This window comes from Strix uralensis, chromosome 2 (assembly GCF_047716275.1).
Source record: "Strix uralensis isolate ZFMK-TIS-50842 chromosome 2, bStrUra1, whole genome shotgun sequence".
Classification (NCBI taxonomy): Eukaryota; Metazoa; Chordata; class Aves; order Strigiformes; family Strigidae; genus Strix; species Strix uralensis.
Window position 1 is genome coordinate 113245356 of NC_133973.1, and position 26434 is coordinate 113271789.

The window sequence follows — 26434 nt, forward strand, 5'->3', positions numbered from 1 at the left end:
TCCAGGGATGGGGCATCTACTACCTCTCTAGGCAACCTGTCCCAGTGTTTTGTTGCCCTCATAAAAAATTTCCTCCTTATATCTAGTCTGAATCTACCCTCTTTTAGTTGAAAACCATTACCCTTTGTCCAATCACAACAGGCCCTGCTGAAAAGTCTGTCCTCAAATGGACCTAAATATCTTTTAAGAGAGCACAATATTTAACTGTAAGTGAAAAGTTATTTCAGTCAGGTCTTCCTGCATGTTCACCAACATATTTATCAGTGCTGTTCTCTAAATCCCACAAAAAGTCAAAGTGATTCCTGTTAAAGCTCCTCAAGACATACTTTCTCTGCTGAATTTACAGTGTGTGTCTTTAGTAAGGATAAAAGGTCAATATAGCTTTTTTTAAAATCTTTCTGTCATTGCACTTTTAAGACAGGAAGGAAGGGTGGACTGGGCAAAGACCTGGCTCTCAGGGAACAGGAAGGGAGGGAAGTCTAGCCAGCGTGTTGGTTACTCAACCCTTTCATTTACTAGAAGTAAGTCCAGGAGTGAGATGAATTCTAGCTCTGTGCTGCTCCTGAAAGGGAGTGCACAGATGTACAAATATGTCCTTGTTGGACAAATGATCATGTTCTTCCATCATAAATGAACTACCTACTGTATAGCTTAAGGATAAGAAAGCTGCACAAGTAGGGAGCTGTTTAAAACTTGTGTTGACAGAGCATTAAATATACTTTATGTAGATGCTTAATATTTATTTTGGACTAGCATGTAAGAGTAAATTTAATGAAATTCTGCCCAGATAGTTTGCTACAATTTATATAATTTCATAAAAGTCTTTCTATATTGTCAAAATACAAATATAAGAAATGTTTCTGCTAACAGCAGATAGATGTTCATTACTTTTTTATTTCACTAGTTTTCATTTATGGCCTTCGGTTGGTGAATAAAAAACCAGGGGTTTTTTACACTATAATTTGGTAGATGGGTAATTTCACCTAGCTTGCTTATACATTAGGATTGTTTATAACTATTTTACTGCCAGGATAACAGTTTACATGAAAACACATTTATTTCTAGCGTGTAGCAAGTTCAGTTCTGAATGTGTTACCTTTATTTTTGCCTTCAGATTTACTTCTTTACACACTGTTTGAACCCAAACCTCTGATCAGGAGCCAAGGGATGTTCTGTGACCCCATCACTACCATTTCTTATACTTCCTTTACCATGTGCTGTTCTGCTGGTGAAGAAGGACAATGCGTAAAACGCAGGGAAGGGAAAACACAGAAAGGGCCAACTGCAGTGCTACTGTGATGATGATGATACCATTATTCACTTACTACATCTAATAAATACAGTATTGAATAGGAATGATTACCAGCATGTCATTTACCATGTTTAGGCTGTTATGAAAAAGGGACACTTTAATCATTAGTATGTTGCTTAGTGTCTTATTTATATTTGTATTTTCCACATTTTTTATTATTATTTTTATTTCCCCTTTTTCGCTTGACCTACTTTTTGTTTACATCTCCTAAAAGTATATAAAACTTCAAATGTTTTTGCTTTCCAATCTGTATTCTCCAACCTAGCGCACTTCTAAGAAAAGAGTAGTATAATTAAAATGAGCACAAATTTTTGTGCAGTTTACCTGAAACTCCTGCAACAGGCACCTCATATAGACAGTTTCATATGAAAACTAAGCCTTGCTGTTAAGTTTTCACTTCCATAGCCAAAACATTACATACATTTTGTATTTTCATATGGAAAAATGTCTGCAGGTTGGTCCAAGATTACACAGCGCCCTTTTTCTGCCTCCAGTCTTGTCAGTTCACAGAACATTTATATACCGTGGTAAGAACAGAATATACTTTAGCAGGCACTAAGAAAAGACTAATAAAAATGTTTCCTTGGGTGAGGATAAGCCTCTTGGATAATTATGGGTTTTTTCACCCTAGCTTTTGATCTTTTCATGTACTGTAACTTTATAGTTTCCTGTAATAGGAAGTTTAAGTCATAGTTCAGTAGTACAATGTTTAATAACATTTCTGTAATTGTGGATACAGAGCATGCTAATGCTGGAGCAGTAATGCTCTTTGCCAATAGGCAACTAGAGCTGTCTAATCAAGAACTTTTGAAACATGATTTTAAATACACTATAAAGATATTTAAAACCATATTAAAAACTACATAATTTCCTGTATATATTTTCTTTATATACATGCACACCTAAAAAGGAAAACACAGTCAGTGTAAGAAATCCAGTTTATCAGGCTAATGGTGAGACATTCTGCAAGTCAGGATAAGTAAGATTACTTCATACATTGCTCAAGATACTATTATGAGTTTGAGGAAGGTGATGCAATTGGCAGCCAGACAGGGCCCACAGGATAATACTGTCTGCCTAACAGGAGGCACTGACACTACCTCCTTATAGAGCTCCGCCTGTGCACAGTCAGGTCCCTAGACACTGCATCCATCACCACCACCACAACTAGCATTCCTAAAATGGTGCTTGAGAATGGGCAGGAAAAAATGCTAGTTCTCAAAGAGCCTGAGGTAAAGCTGTTTAGGGGAAGTAAGCAATGTTTTCATAATAATTTTAAATGGTTTGGGGGTTTCAATGTTAAACTTGATGCTGATTACTCTGGGTAGCTAAAGTTCCAGTCTGCTCACTATAAGTTACTGCAAAGGGGGCTTTTTGGCTGTTTTTTCCCACCTCTGAAGCTGACTTGCAAAAGGCAAATTTTAAATCAGGTTATGCCTTACTTTTGCTGCTTTTTAATTTACAGTTAGAAGATGCAGCTCATATATTTTAAAGTGACTAGTGACCTGGTCACTTCAGCATCACCTATCAATTCCACTCAAATCGAACAGAGATAATTTTGATAAAGTCAAAAAAGAAAATTAGGTTCTTTTGACAGTGTGTCACTTTCGATGCCTTAAAATTAGAAGTCAAAATTATTAGACAACCCTTGAAAATGTTTGTTCACGAGGGTTTTCCCTCTTTTTCTCCTTCATGTCTGTAGTAAAGATGTCACGAATGTCATGTGTGGCCTTTCCTGTTTTTGCTAGATGACTTTATGTGTTCCAGGAATAAACAGCAAAGCTTTCCACACCTTATCTGGAAGGGAGAAGCAAGGGATTATCAACCTGGTCTTCCTTCATCCCATAGACTGTTTAAATATTTGAGTTAACTTAAAAAATAAAACTTAAATGGTTTTACTTAAAAGCACATGCCCTCTTACTTGGATTTTAGTATCATGTGGAATCATGTTTTTCAGAGTTTTCCAGGTAGACCACACCTTTTTTTTTCATATCAGCAAAATTATCCATACTTCTGTGACAACTTTGTAATACTGACATGTTATCATTTGCAAAACAGTTTTATAATACTCCGATGTACTAACTTAATCTACTGAGTGAAAAGAAAGACTTTTTGCTCTATCTTCCTGTCTCTACTCTAGCTGAGTCTATCAAATCTCTGCTGTGTATTACAAATTTTTCAATGAAAATCTAACTACAATTTAGCCAAACCAAAATTATTTTGGTAAGAATGAACTATTTTCCTGAATACAGGCTCATCAGCCAGGTTCAGGTCCCATCTCCCAATCACAGGCATACATCAATCCCAGGAGCACTAGAACATCTCAAAAGGATTGTGCTGTTCAAGAAGAAAACAATGTGAAATCTGAAAAGAGAAACATTTTCACCAACTCAGGCTGAGGCAGACAGTCTGAAAATTTCAAGGAACTCAAATGAAGATTTTTTTGACAGGATGTCTAAGGCAATCTCAGCTCTATACTTTTCTATCAACTCTACACATAAGTAGGACTCTAGGTAAGCAGTTAGAATACAAATGTTGTGTATAACAAAACTTGCCTTTGTTTTTTGTCTGCATCTGTTTTTTTTTCCCCCCAGCATTCAGAGTAAACTGCTACAGTAGGAAATACACAGTTGTTTCACTCTAGGAAGCATTCACTGTTCTCAGTTGATCTTGACTTAATTGTTCAATTTTCTGTCTACTTACCAATAACTAGGAGAAGCGTGTATCTTCTAATTCCTCCTTGTAAAGGGCCACAGTTTGCTTAACCATGAATATTTAATCAAATCATGGCCACCCATTACGTGTTTGTTTAATACACTGCAGGAACAGTATCACAAAGTTTGCATATGGGTAGCTTAATTTGTTTTTCTTTCCCATTTATGTGTGACACTCTTCCCACAGGAGGGAAAAAAAAATATGTAAAATTAATGTCAGAATACCACAAGAAATTTCATTAGATAGCTAGTGAGTACTCACAAAGCAGCCTCCTTTAGCTTACAGTGTCTGGATCCCCTGCTGGGTCTCTCTGTGGTCAGCGAGGCAGGCAGGGAGCAACTCAGTGCAACGCAGAAGTCCCACCGTTCACCTCCTGCTCTGAACAGCCCTCTGAGCAGGCTACCTCTCTCCAAAAACAGCTACAGAACAACCTAGAGAGTGTCACTTTGTCACGTTAAAATTATGAAGCGAGGCTTTGTGAACGCCAGTGGGGTCTCACAAGGCATCTTCGTTTCAGGTGCAACGTATCTAATGTCCCAGAAAACACAGTTACATTCATTTGAGGTTTTGAAGTCCTACTCATACCTATCTCCTCTCCCAAAGTTAAGCTAATCAATATGGTACCTGCAGCTTAGGGCATTAACCACAGTTGCTGTCTGTTGCTGCTGCTTCTGTCCTGTATTTCTGGCACCGCTTGCAGCACAGTGGTGCAGGCAGCCATGGAATTAGCAGCAATGGTGACAGCAATGGCAGCTGAAGCAGGAACGGCAGAGAAGCAAATAACTTTGTTGATTATGATACACCTTGAGTTTATCCTTCCTCTTTGTTGGGAGTGAGTTTTGGTATCCTTTATGCAACGTAAACTCTTTAGCACCTATCTTTCTTTATTTCAAAATAGGCTACTTATGCAGGAATTTTTTCTAGATGCTTTTCTTTTTTAAGAAAGACTGCTGACAAAATTAATTCTTATACCATTATTAAAAAGTGTGTATATTGCTGTTGGTTTTATTTTTGTACTTGTCCCATTTCCCTTACATAATAAACTTATTAAACTAATGCCAGATATAAATTTAATTTTATTAATTACAATTTCATTGTTTTATTAAATGAAATCTAATTCATAATATAAATTCTATTTTAGCTTTTAATTCTTTTTCCCTGCCAACCATTTTTCTCTAATTATTATTTACCTTGTCATATAGAGGCATTTATCCTGACAACTGAATTTATGCTTAATTTTAACAGATTGGCTCAGCCTATGTGAAGTGCAGCATACATGTAAGCGATGCGGGGTCACAGCTACAGAGACAGACTGATGAGACTGATGGCAATGACAATGATTCTAAAGGCAATGAATCTGTTAACCGTAAGAGAAACCCCATAAAAGAAAGACTGGGGGCCATGCACCTGTTTCAAAAACCAGATAGTCTGGAAAGATACAAAGTCTGATTTGAAACCTCCATCAGGGGAAACAGTCAGGAAATAATACATGTGCCTAATACACTGTAAAAAGCAAGAGGTTCTATGGCAAAAAAATATTGACCTTGTAAACAGTGGAAAAATGCTCCTAATTTAAACCCAAGAATGGTAAGGCAAAGCACCCATCATTGTACGAAAGCACATTGAGAGATACCACTTTTGCAGTATGCAATGATAGCATAAGAACACTAGACTGCCTTCCAAGTATTTGTCTTACAGCCTGAGGAAGGGAAATAACATCATCTCAAGTGTCTTACTTGATCAAACTGGGGGTCTTCTCCTCGTTGCAGAGATTTGGTCAGTGGCTTCTCCTAAAAGAAAATATATTAAATATGTATTACTTAAGATCAATACTATGATATATTCTATCAACTCTACGAATATTTTTCTATTAGATTTTTACTCATGTAATATGCCTCCTGATTAGTTTCATGCTGGAGATACTGTTTGTTTCATATGCAAGGGAGGCCTCTGTATACATACGACCTAATACTGACAGAGTGCCTTTAGTGTCTTTCCGAGAAAGAAAAGAATTTACCATTTATTACACCTAAGTTACTTGGTGCTCACACTGATGATAAATTCTTTCAAAATACTAAAAAGCACGTGGTATTTCCTCTAATACATAACAAAGGACCTCTATTTAGCTACAAGATATACCTTCTTGTTATAATACTAGCAGGCAATACAAACATGTCCACAGATGTAGTGCATCATGCAGTGCATACTGAAAGGAAGGTGATTTTAGAAGAATCAAATACCATAGAGTTCATTTTTAAGTAAGATAATTGTGGAAAAAAATGGCTGTATTACTCAAAAAATAAAAAAGGCATTTTTGGAATGGAAGCAAATTTTCAGGACATGTTCTCAGAGTACCTAGGAAGGCCAAGGACAACTGACCAGCTCAGAAAGAGTCCCCACATGTGAACATCTATTCACATTTACGGCCTTCTTGCCAAACATGCTCAATTACTGAAGCATGTAGAAGTACATAGTCCAGTATTCTATATATATGCAACAGTATAGAAAACATGAATCTCCTAAAACACAATGAAAATGAACAATACGTGAAGGCAGATGACAGTCTGAAAAACATGTCAGTCACATCACAATTCTGCAATGAATTGTACTACTGTTGCTGGTGTCTGAAATGTGCCAGCGCCTTATTCTTCTGTAGATCATGCATCTTCTACAGCTGCAAGATAGTGGCTCTCCCACCAGCTCAGCATGAGATTTTCAGTTTAGCTTTCAGCAAACTATTACACTCATCATCTGTTAATGTATCAGGCAAAATACCATCACTGCCAGGGGATGTGAGATGCAAAACAAAGAAATCTGTAAAGCTGCTGAGATAATGGAATGGAGAGACTTGAGGCGGGCCAAAGATTTCTATTATTTAATGCTTCTCTCTGGAGAAAATGTTGTCCAGTATAATCCGCTGACTGATTTTGAAATTAATTATGCTGATCCACTCGTAATGCCAGCTGGCAAGGAGGCTGGCTGGAGGGTGACCACAGTATCCCCTGACTACCTACCAAATAGAAAAATCAACAAAATGTGTTCTACTGAGTCACTGATTTATCCAGGACAGTCATCAATATTTTTCATTGTTATCTCTAATGTCTAAAGTGACTCCTCCAGGTTACGTTAAGGGCACAAAAACTATTAATTAGAACTTTATGATAGATTATTGGTAATCAACAGACACAATAAAACCTTGTAGCTCAGAAACAGACACACGATACTACCCCACCCGCAGTCCTCCTCCTCAATCAGTCACTTGGTGCTACCCTATCTAGTTGTGTCTTATGGGAGAACAATACTTATTTTGTCTGCTGCCACACACTGAAAAGGACAGCAGATGATCTTTCAGAAGTTCTGTTCAACTTATTTAAAAGGAAAAAGATTTTTAAGTTTTCATGGATCATGGACAAATCATTGTACTGAGAATTAGTGCAGTTTAGAAAACAACTCACAACCCTTTTCTTTTTAATTAAATTTCTGATTCTGTTGCAGAAGACTTGTGTTACCACAGAGAAATTTCTTAAGGTCTGTTTCAATACAAAGAGCTTTGGCATGCAGAAGCTTTGTGTTCCCGTGCCCGACACTGCAATGCTTGGCTTTCAGAGTAGTATCTAAAATCCTGCAGAAATGCATTCAGTGTTTCAGGCAGAAATGAAGTGTGGAATTCCGTGTCACATGCTTATCTGTAAGGTGGACACAATTAAATGAGACAAAACATGCTCTGGGAACCCAGGTCTGGAACTACAATCCTGAAAATGTCCTTATTACCTGTTGCCCTACTCTGGAAGTACTCACACCTAACAAATACTTCAGTTACTGATGATGACGTTCCCCAGGGGCTGTGCTTCTGAGTTGGTGAAGATCCCTCCATTCTGACAAGGCAATATAACTCAACTCATGCCCTCTTACAGGCAACTAGATCAGGGCTTCCCAAACCGTGGTACGTTCACCTAAAAAACCATTCACAGGCCATGTCACAGAGTTGGTTGCAGCAGAAGGCAGCCCTGGGATGGAGACCAGCCAAGGACACCTACCAAAAGTCAGGAAGGGTTGTGTTGCCATAACTTCTCAATGTGTCCAGTCTAGGGCTTTAACTGAGGCCTTTTTCTTCCCTTCATCCCATCCTGCACCTACTGCTTCCTGCCACTCCCCCTTTCCTCATGCTCTTGCCAGGCAGCAGCTGCTGCTGCAGCTGTCTCTGCCTCTTCTTCGTCCCCCTGTTCAGGTTGCTGCTGTTGCTGCTTTTTCCTCAAACTCTTTCCAAGTTCGGTGCTGCCACTGACTCTGCCTGCAGCGACTGAAGCGATGGCTCAGCCTGGCTGGACCCAAGCTGACCCCGTGAAGCCAAGTGTCTTTGCACATACCCCCCTGTTCTGGGACTGGGGTGCCCATGTCAGAGGGACTCATTGTCCTCCTGCAGTGAATGACAATAACCACAGAAAATTACATTTGGGGCTTGGAGATTTGAGAAAATTTGAAGTAGAAGTTATTACTATTTACTTTATTACTAATGATGAGTACTGAATATATAATGGACTGAATAAAGGTGAAGGGCCAGATACAAATATGGTTTTTGGTGCCTAAGCATTCCTAAAATATGAAAGGGTGATTGCTTGCCCGGTGAGAGTAACAGGAAGACACTGATGCATAAATTCAAAGACAGCTCAACTACATGCAGGTGCTTCAAGTATCCTTTGAAAACAGCATCTTTTCTTTATGCAATAGATAATTTCTTATCATCTACTGCAAACAACTTGCCTATTCTGTACCACCTAGTTCTAATATCCTTACAAATCTTATAATTTCATTTTATGCAGTATTTTCAACATGATTGCTCTGGCAGCTACTATGTAGTTATACTCATGTTAGACATTTTCATTACATACCAAAGGTTCGGGACTGGCAAAGGTAAGGTTAAAACATATAATAAAGTGAAATTGCCCCTCAGTAATAGATTCCATAGCAGTCTATTTACCCTGGAGATACACTTATTTAGAAGTTTTTTAAAAAATCTTAAAAATGTTTTCCAGCCTCAAGGCACTATTTTATTTTTATTTATTTTCTTGCCCACCCAATTCAGAAATGCCAAAGAGGCCCTTTTATGTTATGAGTTGACTCTGTTTGAGTCTCTGTAGCTGTAATACATTCTACAGAAATGTCTTCCAAATCTTGGATGAATAGGTAGGCTGAATTTGGAGCCAAAGCCAACAACCACAAAATATGAATAAAGAAAGTTTTGATTAATCTAAAAGAGCCCATAGCTTTCTGGGCTATAAAAAAACATCACAAAGTTTCAGAAGAATGGACTCTCAATAATAACACTTCCATTTTTAATCACTAAGTTAAACATCCGTATTTCTTCTTTGAAGTGCTGCCTTCAACTGTATACTCTGTTCATGCTGGAAACTCCCATGATGTGAATACACATTAGAGATAAGCAGTAAAGATCAGCAAAGACAATTTTGCATTTAATACGTGAAACTATTGTTTTTCAATGAAACTATCTAAACTTCTTGCATTGCCAATGCTTACAAAACAAAATGCTCGCCTAAAAATTAATTTCCTTCCTCTGCCTCATTACTGTTGTGAAAACATTAATAGAATATAATAAAACAGAATATGTTGAATATGCAAATATATATTTTATCACATTTGCATGCATCACCTAAATATAATATTTATAATTTATCTTTAAAATAACGTATCAGTCAAACCCTCTATTCACATAGGCACACTAAAACATTTCTCCAAAGACTGTCAGACACTTCTAATGGTTACTATATTAATGCTTTTCCAGGGCTGCTACACAAATATAATTGGGTAAATTTACAAAGGAATAGGTTTTCTCGACCACCTGTCACGGAACTGAGTGTTCAGAGAAACATGAAAACAAAAGGATGTTGTAGTGCCTATTAAGCTTCACTATGTCACCATGTTCTAATGATATCAACGCCCCTCAAAATTATTTCTAACCTCACTGACCATTAGGCATGTTATTCCTACTGACAGGGCACTGTATTACTGACTGAGATAAAACTGATCTAAGAGCATGGAGGATGAAAGGATATTTTGATACAAAATATAACTTTTGCACTGCATCTTAAAAAGCAGCCACACATACTCTACTGAGTAGTCTGCTGGGATAGAGGAGCATAAGAAGGGACCTTTTCACATAAAATGGAGTAGACATAGACCACGCTCAACTCCTACAGCTACAATATATATAAAATGCATGTAAGCTCAGTCTTAAGAAACAAGAATCCCCAAGTGTAATTCTTTCCTGCTTATGATGAATCATCAGGTAAGTCCCCCCCCCCCAAATTGAACATCTTTGTCTTATATTCTTTTCAGCAGGAAAGTGGTGTTTTGTAGGAAAAGGTCTGCTCCAAAAATAGCTGGATCAAACACGCTAAATTTTTAATTTTGCCATGGGCTATTTTTTACATATAAAGATCGGAAACCTTATCCCTGTAAATCTTGCGCTCATGGTGTGTAAACCTTTCTAGATCATCTAGGAGAAAATGCCATGATGGCAATTTGCCTCTGAAGGCTGGCTGTGTGAAACTTTATTCCACAGAGGAGCACCTACCCTTTAGATGCAGCTGACCTACCAGCCAGTTGCCTCTGAAAGGTGCAGTTTGTCTGTCTGGTTCCTGCCTCCACTTTGGCTGTGTGCTCCTGCCTCCCAGAATGGATCTATGCTGATCCTGCATTGAGCAGGTTCATGCAGCTGAACTTGCAAGTTATTTACTTCTGTTTTGCCCTCTAAAAAATGGATAGAACAGTCTATGGACCCATAAAAAAGTTAATGTACTGAAAATAATTCTGAAATTCTTGTGAAGTAATTTTCATCTCCTATTTACCTTTTTACTATTTGGGAATTCCCCAGGAAACCTAGTTAATTTATACCTAAGCAATTAAGATAGCCAAGCTTTTTGACTCAAAAGCACAATCTGTTTACTCTAATAGTCTCCCAAATGTCTCCCATCTGAAACTTCCATGAAACAGGCAATTAGTGTCCTGTTTTCACAGCCGTTCTTTGCAAGTCAGCAGGTCCTCATGCATAAAAATATAAATTGCCAGTTCAGTAGATGACAACAGAATTTTTGATTTCTCTTACTGCTCTGCTCAACATCATTAGCTGCTAGATACCTCTTTTAATAGACTGTGTCAGTGACCATGGTACACAGATAGTAAAATAAACAGAAAAGGGAATTTCCTATATTAACCTTTGAAATTCTAAGCATACACCAAAAGAAAATTCTAAATGCAAACACAATAAAAAAGATAGGATAATACAGCTTCAAGAAAACACCACAACTCTGCATAAGACAAAATTATAAACTCCAAAAATGTTAAAGAAAACTCTGATGAACTTCATGTAACTTTTGAAGATTAAATAAAAAAGCAATGCTAATTGTACATGGTATTTCATATGGAGGAAAAAAGCGTATTTCAAGTGGCGATGAAATATATGTAAAAATATTTTACATCTCCCATAAATTTTTATTTTAACAAACTCAGGTCAAAAACCTACTTGTCATTAGAGGTATTGCACAAAAATAATGAAAGGTGTGTTTAGAAGACAGGCTCAGCATTACTCAGCCCATTCTTTCTTCATGCAATTGCTCTTTCTTTGTAACAGCTCTTCTCTTTCATTCATGTGGAAAAGGATGTGCCCAGTGCTGCTGTACTGCGGAATACAAAATTGTATGAAAAAACATCAGTGCAGCTTCAAATACAGGTTTTCACTCACTGGCTCTGACTCTTGCCTCTTTGGCATCCACGTCATGTACTGTTCTGACTTGGTGATAGCTTATGTCATCACATCAGGTATTACAGGCTAATTTTTGTCTGATTATCACATTCTCTGCAAAAGGCATCTTTTACCTATGCTGTCTACTAACAAAACTAAAATGTGGACACTCAGAAAATTTGGTCATGAGAATATTTAATCTGAAGTAACCGATGTATCAGAAAAAATGGCCCAACAAGCCAAACAAATAGCAAATTAATTAGTGGAATAAATTCCAAGCAGACTGAAGAGAGAAGAAAAGCCACTGAATTAAGAGTTTGCTTTCCAACTATTAGATGCACAGTGCAAAAATTAGCACTGCAACTTTCCCAAAATAACACAGAACTTAAGAAAAGAAACTCACATAAAACAAATATGGAAGTTTTCTTTCTTTCTTTCACTTACCCCGAGCAAACAACTCAAGAACTCTGACATTCTTATTTGATCAGTAAAAAAATTCCCAGACATGCCCTCAACTCAGTGTTGATAATAAATGGTCACAGACTTTAAACAAAGGTTAAATGCTGTTACAGATATATGAATAACTGCAAAAAACCCCAACCAATGAAACAAAAACCTACTGCTCTCAGCATTTCCATCTTCTCTAACATTTTTCCATTGTGAAGTAAGGTGTTTTCTTGTAAGCAGGAAGAAAAAAAATTCCTTTAAATAAGGAATTTTAAGCCCAAATAAGCTGATGTCTACCACTTCCGAAAGAAGTATTTTAAAAACACGCTTTTGTAAAATCTCCGAAGTTGAAAGGAGTATTAAGGGTGACTTCACTGAAACCTGAGATAGACTAGCACAAGTGAGAAAGGAAATTCTATTGGCTGTTTATTTTCAGAATTGTGTGTTAATGGGAATGCCTTTTTAAAATTGTAACTTAATAAACACATCAAAAGCATCTGTCTGAATACATGCAAGTTGAATACTTTCCTTGGTCTTCCCTGATTTTAATTACCCCACTACTACAGTGTACGGAAAAAGAGGTGAATTTTACAACCTGTAAGTTTGATAAGTTTAAAAAGAGCATCTAGAAATGAAGTGTGGACACTTGATGCTGACACCATAATTCCATCATAGGCCTGTGTTAGTAGACTGACTGATTCTGACTTAAAAACTTCTAATATAGTAAGATAAAATTTTGCTAATTGGAACATAATCTGATGGGGCAGAGAGTATATAAAGTTTTAGTGGCACCTTTACTTATGATGAAAATTCATGAAGGACCATGACGTACAGCTTGGTGAAGGTCTATAAAGTTAATATATTGGATTAATTAAGACAGTGCTAATTGAATTTTAGGTACGGGGTTTAGTTTATTAGTAGTCCCAAGTCCAACTAATGATTTACACATGTTAAGTTTGATGCTATCAATATTCCCAGTTTCTATACCTAGAATCAATTATTACAGATTCAGTGATTTACACTCCTCAAAGCTATCGACTAAACTGATATTTGACTGTAAATCTGAATACTCAAAAAAATCCTAAACCATTTTAAGTCAGTTATTGCTAAATTAACTAAACCAGTATTAATGAAATGAGAAAGGCCTGTTACAGGAAGCAGCAGTAATAAACTGTGGCAGGGTTGGAAAACAGCATGGCTATTACATTGCAAAGCCTTACTGCAGCAAGACACAAAAAAAGGCAGTTTTTGCCTATATGATGCATTTTCTTCAAGGTGAGCAAGATATATAGGATTTACTTCCCAGGAACAATTGAAGCAAATACAGATTTCTTCTTCTGTTGTTTGTGCTGTGATCCATTACAATGCATTTTCATAAAAATGTTTCCCCATAAGAGGAACAAGAACATGCTCAAAATACAGACACCCACAGAAAGCTATGCGATGGGCCAAGGCCAGGCAGGGCAGTGGGGAGCTGGAGACTGGCCCTGTTGCAGTGTTACTGTGGCAGGGACTGACCACCCTGGGGGCTGTAATGGGGCTCTGGGCTGTGGACAAAGGTGGGCAAGGCCCAGAGGAGGCCATTAAGGCTTATTGGTGCCCTCAGGGCCCTGACCGCTGGTTACCTATTCAGAGTAATGTGACCTAATTTAATCAAAGCTATAGGAAGCCCTTATCAGTTGATTTGAATAAATTTAGAGTTGTAATTGCAGGGCTGCTCCAGGAACAGTTGAGAGCTCTATAAACAAGAACGACATTTCTCTTAAGCCTCAGACAGCTGGGGGTAATAAACGACAGTTACTGACCCCGGTAATGGTCTGCTGTTTTACAGCCACTGCTGCTTTAATATCAGGTAGCTACTTACCGTCACCAACTATGCACCTATTTTCATAGAATAGACCAATAGAGGAGGAAAGGTATATTTTTAAAGTGAACTTGAGAAATTCTGGTGACACTCAGTAGTTTCCTTAAAACTTCCTTTATTTTGCACTTTCTTGGCTATGTGTTTATCTCAAAGGCTGTAACCATACCGTAACAGATGTGTCCCCAGGTGACTCCTTTTCCTTTTCCTCCTTTTAAAAAAACCCCCTTTTTCTCCCAGTTACTGGTACTGATCTGACAGACTTTCAAGGAGGATTACAGGGTGCCCTTGCAGAGCTAACATCAGCCTTCACTGTTCTTTTGCTACAAGTATGATGGCCATAAAAGCCATAGCTTCCATCCATACTACATGCCCAGCTAAGGAAACAAGACCTTACTGGGTGGATTTCCAAATTGGGAAGGTAGCTATGTGACGTATTTAAGGTTTTCTCATATTTGTTGTGTCACCAGATATGCAGGGTCAAATATGGCATAATTCAAGCTGTCTGATGTGTAAACTATACCACGGCAGAATCAGGCCCAGAAAAGAGCACATAAAATCAAATTTAAAAACATATAGCAATCCTGATGAAGCAGTACCTCACTGACTTCAAACATGACTCTGAAAGCATGCAAAGGATGAAGTTGTTGCGAAAATATGTAAAGATATCTCTTCAATTAATTGCCACTTATCTGGCAAAATGCTACCGAAGTATAAACTTGATTTTCTTTCTGTCCTTCATGATGACAGACCAGTGATAAGACTGAGATGACTGTAGCATGACTTTCATTTTCTTGATAGCGGTAATAACCAGTATTTTTAAATGACAAAAGATGTGATTAGGGGCATGTGGTAGGTTCTCTGCTATATTTGCAAGCATTGGCCAACGCTCAATGATATAGTGTGACAGCCCCGGTAACCTTGGATTGAATCTGCCTTTCAATGTTAAATCCTCTTAGCGATTTGAACCATATGTGCCATTGACTATCCTCTAACTGTATCCATGCAGTAGTGAGGTCCAGGGACAGCGAGCATCCTTGAGAGTTTTGCCATCAGAATGAGATCTGAAGCCTCAAAGAGCATTCTGCCCACACGTCCAGCTATGGAAACCCTGAGGTCACTGAGAAAGCTCCTGTTGACATTGCCTGCCTCTTGAAATGTGTGTTTTTGTAGAGCTGTACCTAGCTGCAAATGCCTATGCCAGTGGCTATGCAAAAATGTGTCCTTTTCCTTCTTGGCTGCTAAAGTGGCATGAACTTTTTCCCTCCATCTCATATGGATGCTGGAGTCTGACCCACGCTGCATCCTGTCTCCATCCTCCTGCACTTCCCATGATTACTTCCAAAACCCTACATTTGCCTCTTCCTCCAACTCTTTTTCCAACTCTTCTTCATACTTTTTCCCTCAACTCCCGTGTTTCAATTCTACGATATGTAATATTGACCTGGGATCCAGTCAATGATCTGCAGGAAAGAAGCTCTGCTGAACTGACGCTTGCTGGGAGCACCAGAAGAGGAGCCTTCTCCTGAGGAGAATGACTGTCCTTGGTCCTCCAGACTGTCCTATGACAGACACATTCTGCCCATTTACCAAGACATTTAATTCATCCACTGTAATGGATCTGTAGGGCTCCTTACAATAAAAGGATAGTATATTCAGGTTACATATCAAGTAGTTAAAGTAAAATGGTGCATAGATGCTTTCACTTTCTTATGAACAGGTGACAGTCCTCAGTACAGTATAATAAAATGAGGCAGAATTTCATAAAGAAGCATCTTAAGTACTTCAGAGACAATTAGTGAAACAATAGATAATTATTCTTAATGTCCTACACATTATTCATCACAAATGGATCTAAAAGAACCTAATCTACTAGTATTTATTTATATAATTGAAATACTAAATGAAGAATACAGTAGAAAAAAAGAATTATGATATGTTAGATACAGAGCTATGATATTATGAACTATGAGCTCCTCAGAGTTGGGATGGACTGCCCACATGCTTTACAGAATTTTGATTACCACAAACACTAGTGGAATAAAACAATTATATTAATGATGAGTGACATAATCCTTGAGTGACACAGAGGTGGATAGGGACAGACAGCAATGGGAACCTGGCATGTTTGTAGCATTTATAGAGGAAAGTCCTAGGGAAGATATTTTTTGTATGGGAAAAAAGAACATTTTCAATAAATACTTGCATAAAGTTATTCAAATAAAGTTGTCTTCAGTTTATCTGGGCATACACATACTGAGTGGATAGTTAGAACAGAGCAAGACAAAGTTTGTCCTTCCTCTTTTCCATGAAATTACTTACAGTAACTTCTGTCTGTGCACTGTGAATATCAGGGGTCCAAAGTCCCTGTGTATGCCAAACTATTCATGAGGACTTCAAATGTAAAAAATGTGTCATGCTAATGTGTTTCATTATAGATGAGAACAAAGGAGTCATTCCTCATGTTATGCAGCTGGAATTTTAGTCCATGTAAACCAGAAAATTCTACATTACAGCTATGGGATAAAACTGCTTGGTATTATTATAGCCTACATAAATCTTACTAGTTATCACAGCCCAGCCCTCAGAAAGCAAAAAACCTTCTACCTCCTTTTCTTCCAAGTCTGTCCTTAGCATATTTCTTCTCTCACCTAGAGAAACTGAAGCCTAGATGACAGTTAATTGAACAGCAGTGCCACTATACATGTTGGTTGGTCAGTCTTTGCAAACACAAACTTGCATCATTCTTGCTCTTTCAGAGTCTTCCTAACCACCTGCTTGACTGTTATCACCAGCCCTGTTTTGAAATAGGTCTGTACTTTAATGTCTTTGAGCTTCTAATGAAATGGAAGTAATAAATACACTAGTATCAACCACATCACTGCTTTCAGTTTTTTTTCCAATGGCAAGATAAAACCTACTCAATCAAAGGAGAAAGTTATGAGCAGAATACATGACTATGCTTACAGTCCTGATCCTATAATAAGTAAATTCTGTTCTAGAGTTCAGTATTCAGAGAGATCCTGAATTTAGACAAGCTCAGTAAAAGAAGATGCTTGCAGGAGAAAAGCATAATGAAAGTTTACCAACAGCTAAATTAACCATTAACCACTGTCAAAGCCTGTAGCTCACTATGTTTTATCAATGTCTACAGCTGTGTGTAAGTACTGCTGAAAGCCGTATTTAAAGATTAGCCTGATCAGTATGCACAGGATGAATTATTACCCTAAGTGATAATCAACAGTCCTAAAAAGGAAACTATTTTCTGGGTTTTCTCCTTACAGTGTTAAGATACATAAACACATTTTATCATCTGAACTGCAAAAATATTTCCCTGGCTTCATCATTCTAGCTTTGTTTTAAGGTCACCACTGCTTCAAAAAAAAAAAAAAAAAAAAAATCAGTAGAAATAAAATATCAAATTGCGTTTGTAAGTTAAGCAATGCAGAGAAGATTTACAATATAAATTGATAAAAACTAAATATGAACGCAATCAGCTGTGGAAAAAGGTCTGCAGAAAAATTCTTAATATTCATTATAAAGGGAACAATTATTTACAGAAAAGAAGCAGGAAATTATTAAAGGTTACCAGGAAGAAATTATTTACATTTCATTTATGTAAATTTAATTTTATAAACTGGAAAAACCCTTTTAATTAATTCTGCCATCAAATACCTTTAATTTGGATTAATATAACTTGACGATCTGGGTAGTTTAATCATTAAAAATTAGTCACATAATAGTGAACTTAACGTAGTTATTGAAATGTTTGTTATATTTCAGAGACCCTAAAAAGGTGAAAAAATTGACTTGAAATTCCAGATAAAATATTCTCCAGGCAAAGTCAGAAAACCCCATATCTGGAAACAAAAGGTTTCCATTCTAAGTTATTAAAGACTTAGCAGTGGATAGACGACATTAGATTCATGCCTAGAAAACGTATTAACTGGGGAGTGCGTTTTTTTATGATGATCGCTGCCAGATCCATTAACCAAAATGTCAAATCATACTTGGTTGACAGCCAAGGCAGAAGGAGGAGTAGGTGACATTGCCCTCTGCTTTCTCCGCTGCTGGAAACTTGCTATCCCAGCTGAGATTTCATGGGGCTGCAGGAGGGGGTGGGTGGTGTGCCCTTCACCGCTGCCCTAGAGAACAGCAAAAATTTTTTGTGCCTTGCTAGCATCTGCAATGCATGGTGGGACACAAACCTGGTTTTCCACCACAGTTGTCAGAACACTGTAATGTACAGTTGGGCTCTGTGTACATCACAAAAGAAAGAGATAGATATATCAAACAGGCATATGGAACCCAAAGAAACTGAGAGAAAAATTCATAAAAACAACAGTAATGATAATCAGAAAGGATAAGCAGGCAAAATGTGTGTATGAAAAGAAATATCCAGGTAAAAAATATATCAGTAAATCTTTAATTTAATCCCATATTAACGTCAGAGCTTGAATGTGAGCTAGACTGTGATAAAAGAGAGGAAAAAGCAATTATATTATAAACAGATCATTTTAGCTTCTCTAAAAGAAATCTTAAGTATTCATCACTCATTATAAAATTAAACTGTCATATCTTGTAATGACTTAGAGAATTCAAAGTAGAAACATCTCAGTGTTAGAGCACTTTGCAAGTCTGATTTTCTTTGAAGTACATTTGAGTTTAATTAGAACAGAATCTTCAAAGAGCTCACCATTTGACTACCTATTGTGAAAAAAGGCCAAAGGGTGGCTCTGCATCATCAATTTATAATCTTTGTCTTGCAAATCCCTGGGACTTCCTGGTCACAATTCTAGTCAGGAGAGTAGAAGTGTGGGAACAAAGCTGCTAAACATCCAACAGCTACCCCACAAAAAGTGTAGACTTAAATTCTTAGTCATTATTCCAGAATAATTTTTTCCATTTTCCCTTGTCACTTCTTTCGTTACAACCTAATTATTTCAAGAGCATTTTGACTGAATGTCTACAAAATCCTGCTTACACATTTGTCACAGTCACCCTCAAACAGAAGCATGCCATGACTTGTAAATCGTATTAGTATTAATAAGATGTGAGTATGTCATTGAATTATTGTTAGCGTCTCATGGTTAGACCCCTGTAAGAAATACATTCTGAAAATGTTGACAAGAAGGTAACATTCCAGTCTCTTGTCATATTTTCACATTCTATGTTGAATTTACCAGATAAAATTTCACTAACAACTTCTGGAATAAGGAAAGATCAACATTCAGATATTCATAGTTTCACAAAGTGACAAAACTAATGTATCAACACACAGAAACTCAAAATCATCTTAATACAAGGTGAAATTGGAATAAATCAGGGTCACTGGTTCATATATATGTCTGAAATATTACATGAAAATGCAGAGGTTAGTGTTGAAGAATAACAGAGGTGCCGCAAGGAAATTATGTTCTCAGTTCTGGTCTTCTTGTTTCCCTGATCTTGTCAAGTAATTTTACAACACATTTTGCCTTAAAATTTTAAAAATGTTCACTGTGCGTCACATGAAGACTGGATGGTAATAAATAGCTGCTGGCATTTTTTTTTAAAGGACCTGCACTATGACTGTCAGTTTATTCTACTTGTGATTTAGAGTGGACTCATGAAAGAAGAAAAAAATGGATCTTTGTCAAAATATTCCTTCCTGTTAGCTTTTTTTGGTGTTATTTCCAAATTACGTAAGATATTTCTGTCATCTTGCATCTACCTGATGTTTCAGAGGAAAGTTGGGAAAAACCTTCCAAGCATCAAATGCTTCTGAATCTAAATCAAGAAACAAAGCTAAACAGATGCCACCAGAATCAAGACAATCTTAATTTTACTGTTCAGAATAAACAGATCTGAAAATGAGGAACTGAACTAAGTATTCTATACTGTGCTTTATAAAAAAAAAAGTTACAAAATTTTATAAAAATTCCATTACAGCTCAGGAATGCAGGTTCCTGGTTGTTTTTATTTTTTTAGTTTTACCTTGTCAAAACTAAAATATAGGTTACAGAACTATTCTTCCCTAATCAAAATAACTAACAAGAATGTATATAAAATGTAGTCTCAAGTTAAAACGGCAGACTCCCAGAAGTTCAGTTACGTAAGACAATTTGCAACAGACATACTTGTATGTTAAATTTGCCTAAACCATAAATAACGATGGCTCTCTCACTGACTGTGCAAGACCTTGTAATGTAGCTCCTTTTTCAAATGCTGCATGCTTTTTTGTATCTGGAAAATAGGTGCTGTAGCACTTTGTTAGATTATTAAATCTACTACTGTCAGAAATAAAACAGGAATCAGCAGTACTATTAATTTAAATGTTTTAGCTGAAAAACAATAATGTTCAGAAATACTGTTTTTATCGTATTCCAGCATTTTCTGACCTATTTTGACTCAAGTGACTGCTCTGCCAGCTGTGAAATCTATGCTGACACCCTTTCTGCCTCTCCATCACATTAACATGTGCCCGTATTGCAAACAGAGATAAAATATTCATTCCTTTTCATGTCACCCCTTTGGCATATCTTGCATACCTCTGTCCTCTCCCACAACCTTCTAATTGCCATAGTAGTGTATCTTATAGTTTGGGAAACACTATCAAACTCCAATGCAGATTACAAGCAAAATATTCTTCATTGCACGGCAAGCAAGCCCGATCTGAAAATAAATTCAAAGCAAAGTACATATATACTTAGAGATTCTTTTTACTCACAAGAGGTTCTGCCATGATGATGCGAATCTTGCGTTCAGCCTGAGTAGTAAAGTTAACAAACAAGCTCTTCAGGACATATTCGCCTGGTTTACTGTCTGGGTCAACATTGATAGGCAACATGGCTGGAGGTCCTTTTTCCCTTTGTGTACCAGAAACAGGTGGGACAGGTGGCTTGATATATCCGTTACCAACTGGAGAAGCTGAAATGTAGAAAAAACACATTTACTTTTGGGTAATTCAACATGTCTTAACTTTTCCAGAACATCCCAATCACCCACTATACTGTCAAAGCAAAACTGGAGACTAGTTGATAAACAAAAATACACAACACATGAACACAATTTCCATTGTATAGTTATAGGTAAAATGTACATAATCTAGACTGGATAAAGAAATCAAAGATGAAATCTTATGTATTAAAATTGACTAGTGTTTACTACGCAGTGCACACTCAATCCTCTTTTTCTACATGGTAAGACTTGCTGATACATTACTCTTTGAATAACATCCTCATTTCTTATCTTTTTTCTTGCAGGCCAGATCTGTAACTCAGTTGTCAAGTAACAAATTTATTGCTATACAAACTGACCTATCCTTGCAAAAGTCAGGAGTCTGGTCTCTTGACTAAGGTGAGATGTAAAGGGCCTGATTTTCCTCTCATTTATACTGAGGTCAATCAAGAATGACTCCTTTAAAAACAGTGACATTTCACCAGTGTAAATCTTATATGAAGAGTCAGACATGAAATGTTTTCCATGGACAAAAAATATTCATTATGTATTAGTTTTCCTGAATGAACCAAACACTACAGTCCCATTTGGCACTTGAGAGATCACATATGGGGTACTGTGTCCAGTTTGGGGCTCCCCCATACAAGAATGACATTGCTGTTGTGGAACAAGGGCAAGGGAGGACCACAAAGATGATCAAGGGCTTACATGCTTCCTACATGAATACAGGCTGAGAGTGTTGGACCAGTTCAACCTTAAGAAGAGAAGGCTAAGGGGAGATCTTATTTCAGTCTTCAGATACCTAATGGTAAAAGCAAAGATGCAGCCAGACTCTTCTTTGAGCGCAGTAACAGGATGAGATGCAACAGACACTAGTTGGAATGTGGGAAATTCCAATTAGATATATGGAAAGAACTTCCACAGTGAGGGACCGATCAAACACTGGTACAGGTTGTCCACAAATACAGCACAAATTCCACTCTTGGAGATAACTTGAAACTTGACTTGACAAGGCCCTGAGAGACCTTCTCTAGTTGGGGAGCAGAGGTTGGACTAATCAACCTTCAGAGATGCCTCCCAATCTAAATTATCCCATGATTCTGTGAATTCCCCATAACCAATATCAAGATATTATGTACCAGGCTTAGCTCTACTTACTGTTTTTCTGGGAAACTGAAGGAAAAATAAATTGAAGTACTATGAAACAAAACCTCATTAATTGAAATGTTACCATTCTATGCATAAAATTTCCTTAGCTCTTATCGGCAATAAAAGTCATGTCTGATTTCAGGCAGGTACTCGTAGCACCCTCTGTTAGCTTTGCCAGAGACTTTAAAAGCAGCAAATTAAGTAACACTGAGAAGACCAGCCATTACTCACTCTGAATGCAATGTAAGTGTTGTAACACCCGTGAACACTGCTGGTGATTGGGACAGAGGTGCTTTAACGCAATATAAACTGTGGAAAATATTGTGAACTAATACCATTACAGCATTTTTCCACAGCATTGTATTCCAGTGTTACATTGTATGTTGCATCCAAGTTGCAAAGAAAGAAAGAAAGAAGAAGAAAGAAGAATGAATTACAGTGATGGATGACACACATCTTTAGCCTTTCTTTTTGAGGAACAGAACTGCAACTACTACTGAAAGTAATTGTCAACTATTAATTACAGGAGATATCTTTAAGAATAAATGAGATTTTAGATCTTTCCTAAATTCATTGATGCAAAAACATGAAAAAACTAAATCCCAAAGACTACATTATTGTTTGAGAGCATTCAAGACATGGCAGAATCAGAACCCAAATTCATGCATTGAAAAATTCATGCCTTGAAAAATAAAAAAGATACGTTGGAGAAAAGAGAACACGTTTTCCTTTAGAAAAATCAAAGTTTAGAAGTCCACTATATGACTATAATGCAAGATAGAAATGCTTTTGTTCATGTAGCTATTATTCTGCAAGTGTAACACATCTATACTTCACTTTGAAAGTAACTCCCCTGATTGACAAGGTATGCCATCACCCTTCAGAACAGCAGCATCATTTCTTCCCCTCCAGGAGATGTTTGCTGCTAAACTTCTTTCCCACAAAGTTTCACTTGATTTTTGAGGCCAAAAGCATAATCACAGAGTCTTGCTGGCTTTATGACTCTTAGCATAAAACACAGTGTATAGAATAGTTCTACATTTATATTACACAAAACTGTTTCCAAAAATACACTGTTGTTCTGAATAATAATCTACTTCAAAGTAATGAAAAAAAGAGCCACCAGAGAAGAGTGTAAGCGTCACTGCTCTCCTGTCATCACCTAGGGTCTCCTAAAGTTTAAGCATGAAGACAGTGGGATGCAAAGGATCAGATGCAAATTTATATGGACTATCAAATATACTAGATAATGGAAATTTCTCCACAAATAGCTTTAGGAAGGAGTCAGACAATATTTTCACAATCACTAATAATTTGCCAAATGTCTGGTTTTCACTGGCTCACATCTATCCATGAAATCAATCTGATCACCAAGTGCTCAGTTAGGAAAAATGGTTTTTTTGTGAGCAGTAAAACTGATTTTCTTAAGGATTTGTGTCCTTTGTGCAGTAAAAGCCCTATCCTTCCCCCCCGCCCCCACCCCGTCATCATCCCAAGCTCCCCCCCGTCGTTCCCAAGCTCCCTCCGGAGCTCTGTGCCTGGGGCTGGGCAGGCAGGCTGCCTGCCAGCCAGCCTCTGCCAAGCAAAACACACCCGGACTGGGCTGCCTGCCTCTCTCTGGCTAGCGCAACCTTCCTGGGCTCCCTCGTGAAGGATTCTGTAGGAATCTAACCAAATGCAAACTTGCCTTCTGTTTCTTGGGCAATTTTGGTTTAAACTGGCTACTAAGTTCAAAATTTACTATGAAGGGACACGCAGCAGGGATGGAGGGAAGGAAGGCAGTGTGTGAGATCACGCACGCCTCGCATCCTTACAAAATTAAGTTTAAGAAACCCTAGTCGCACTACCTGGGAGCTGCCACCCTTATCTTCAATCATCATGGCATTCAGCCAGGCTTTTGAGACTGGAATTTAAATCCACATAGTCATTGTTAGTAGGAAGCCTTTTAACAACGATGCTGTTAGGTTTGTGACACAGACTGATCTCATTTTTTTTCCAGACATCTAACTGAAAAATCAGTTATTTGCACGATGTAATAGAGAAATGCAGTTATTTGTGAGATTTGTCACTGCACCAAAAATTTTTATTCTAGCTCTTCTCTGAAATACAGAATTGTACAGCCTTTCCCCCAAAGGAAAGAAAAAGGATATCCTGGGGGTTAACGTCTATCATTACTACAATGATTACAGCAGTTATAGAAATGACTGACATATGACATTGATTTAGTTCAAATTTTGAAAAGATCACTTTGTAGCTGCTAACTCCATTTAAGCATCTTCAGTGTGGAAGTTAACACTGCCAACAGTGTGAGGGTTCCGAGTTGATCATGAGCTGGTCATGAACTATTATATAAAGGTTTGGGTTTCTAATGAATCTTTTCAGTCCATTATCTCAAGTATCTGCATATGCTTAATACTTGCATTGCAAAAATCTGGCCCAGTGACCAGACCATCACCGACATCTATACGGATGATGCATGAGCTTTAACAGAATATAGTTCTTTTTCCTAGACTGAGAGCCCTAAAAAGCTCACTAAAAAAAGTTGTCTCCGAGACATAAAACTGCATATCAAGGCCTCAAAATTTAAGAAATAACTGCATTAAAGTCATCCATGACTGGTCCTGTTATGTTGACACATTATAATGTGGGCCTTAAAAATAGGATTAAAAAGGGTGTGTCCACTTTTGCCATCTATGCCAGTGAAACACTGCCCCATTAAATAAAAGACATATTTTTTACATGAGAAATCACGACATATACTTTGTATGGGTTTACACAGAAGATATCTGGTGGGGGTGGGGTGGGAGAAAGGGGTTATACTCAATTCTTAATATTTATTTCATGGACAAATTAAGTTTTTACTACCTGATTTAAAGATGTGTTCTGCAAAGAGAAGTACCAGAATAGACCACTGAAACATTTAGTCTGAACTCCTAACATATTGTAGGGTACCAGTCACTACACAAGTACTGCACTGAACTAAACCCTTCACCTAGAGAAAAGCAGCTCATTCCCAAGGAGAATGAATGGTGATGCACATGCAGGAGACCATGGTAACCCTGATGCCCGAGGGCCCTGCAATAGCAGGGAATCTATAGGTCAATGTTATTTATAAAGTTCAATGCATATTTAAAGCTCCTATCCTAGGAAAATCTGTAAAAAAGATTAACTATGCTTGATTAACTATAAGACGTCTGTACCATTCTGGGGTGAAATTCTGTCTGAGGGCTACTTCTCTCAAGCAACCCATTTTCTTGTTTCCAAGACATGTTCCCTATTTTTCTACTGTATCTGTCATAAACTGTATTTCAAATGATACTCTTTTCCTACAGATTACTTTCGTTTAGTTCAGGCTATAACCATAAGATTTTCTCAATGTTATGTATTTTTTAAAAATTTAAAACAAGGAGTAAATATGGAAGTAGCAATGCAATATCACATATGGTTGTCACTACAACTATATACTACTGGCACAGGAAGGATTACTGAATGAAAATCACTGCTAAATTTTTTCCTGTATTGATCATTTCCCTGATCACAGAAATAGTTGTAAAAAAGCACAGTAGTTTTAACACAGTCACGGTCACCAAGCTGATAATGGGAATGAGTACAAAATTAAATTATCATATGATCTCTGCCACAATTTACACCACAAGCATTTTTCTTAAAGCTCTAAGGTGAAGCAAATCAACAGAATGATCATAACGCAAAAGCCAAGAGTCTGTGCTACACTGGATACAACTTCAGCCAAACACAGTTACTGAATTTTCAGTATCTTTAAGAAGAAACAGAGATTGAATTTTTTTAGTTAACTGTGCCAAATTTACACTTTAGCAACAACGAACAAACTAATAACACAAACCCAAACATGTATTTGCAGTATTTCCATACCTACCGAGCCCCTTTATAAAGCCGATCACACTGGATTTTCTCCAACATGCTACTGTAATATCCATGAGCCTGTGAATACCTGAAATGTTCCACTCCTTCAGTTAGAAAAGTTAGAATACTTTTCTAAGTAAAATCGAAAAGGAAATTAGTTGTTTCATAATCCTGTTTCATACTTCACTATAAATTTTTCAGCATTTAGGCAGACATTTATTTTAGGTATTTTGGTTTTGTTTTTTAATACGTAAGTGCTGAAGACCTACAATGTGTGAGCTAGAGCAGGCCTCCGGATCAGATCAGCCTTTCCATAACCAAAGGAGTAATTTTTAGCTTCAGCATATGATGATGACCACTCACGGAGTGG

At 37.3% G+C, this 26434-nt stretch overlaps 1 protein-coding gene across 5 annotated transcripts in view; it reads right to left on the minus strand.

The window, feature by feature from the left end:
* FRY (FRY microtubule binding protein) overlaps positions 1-26434 on the minus strand; it is a 217630-nt gene that overhangs the window by 122228 nt on the left and 68968 nt on the right. For all 5 annotated transcript variants that reach the window (XM_074859862.1, XM_074859864.1, XM_074859861.1 and 2 more), the window contains 2 exons: positions 20804-21003; positions 5764-5817 (listed from right to left, as the gene is read on the minus strand). In XM_074859862.1, the coding sequence (XP_074715963.1) occupies positions 5764-5817; positions 20804-20923 (174 nt within the window). In that variant the 5' untranslated portion in view covers positions 20924-21003. The remainder of the gene's footprint in view (positions 1-5763; positions 5818-20803; positions 21004-26434) is intronic.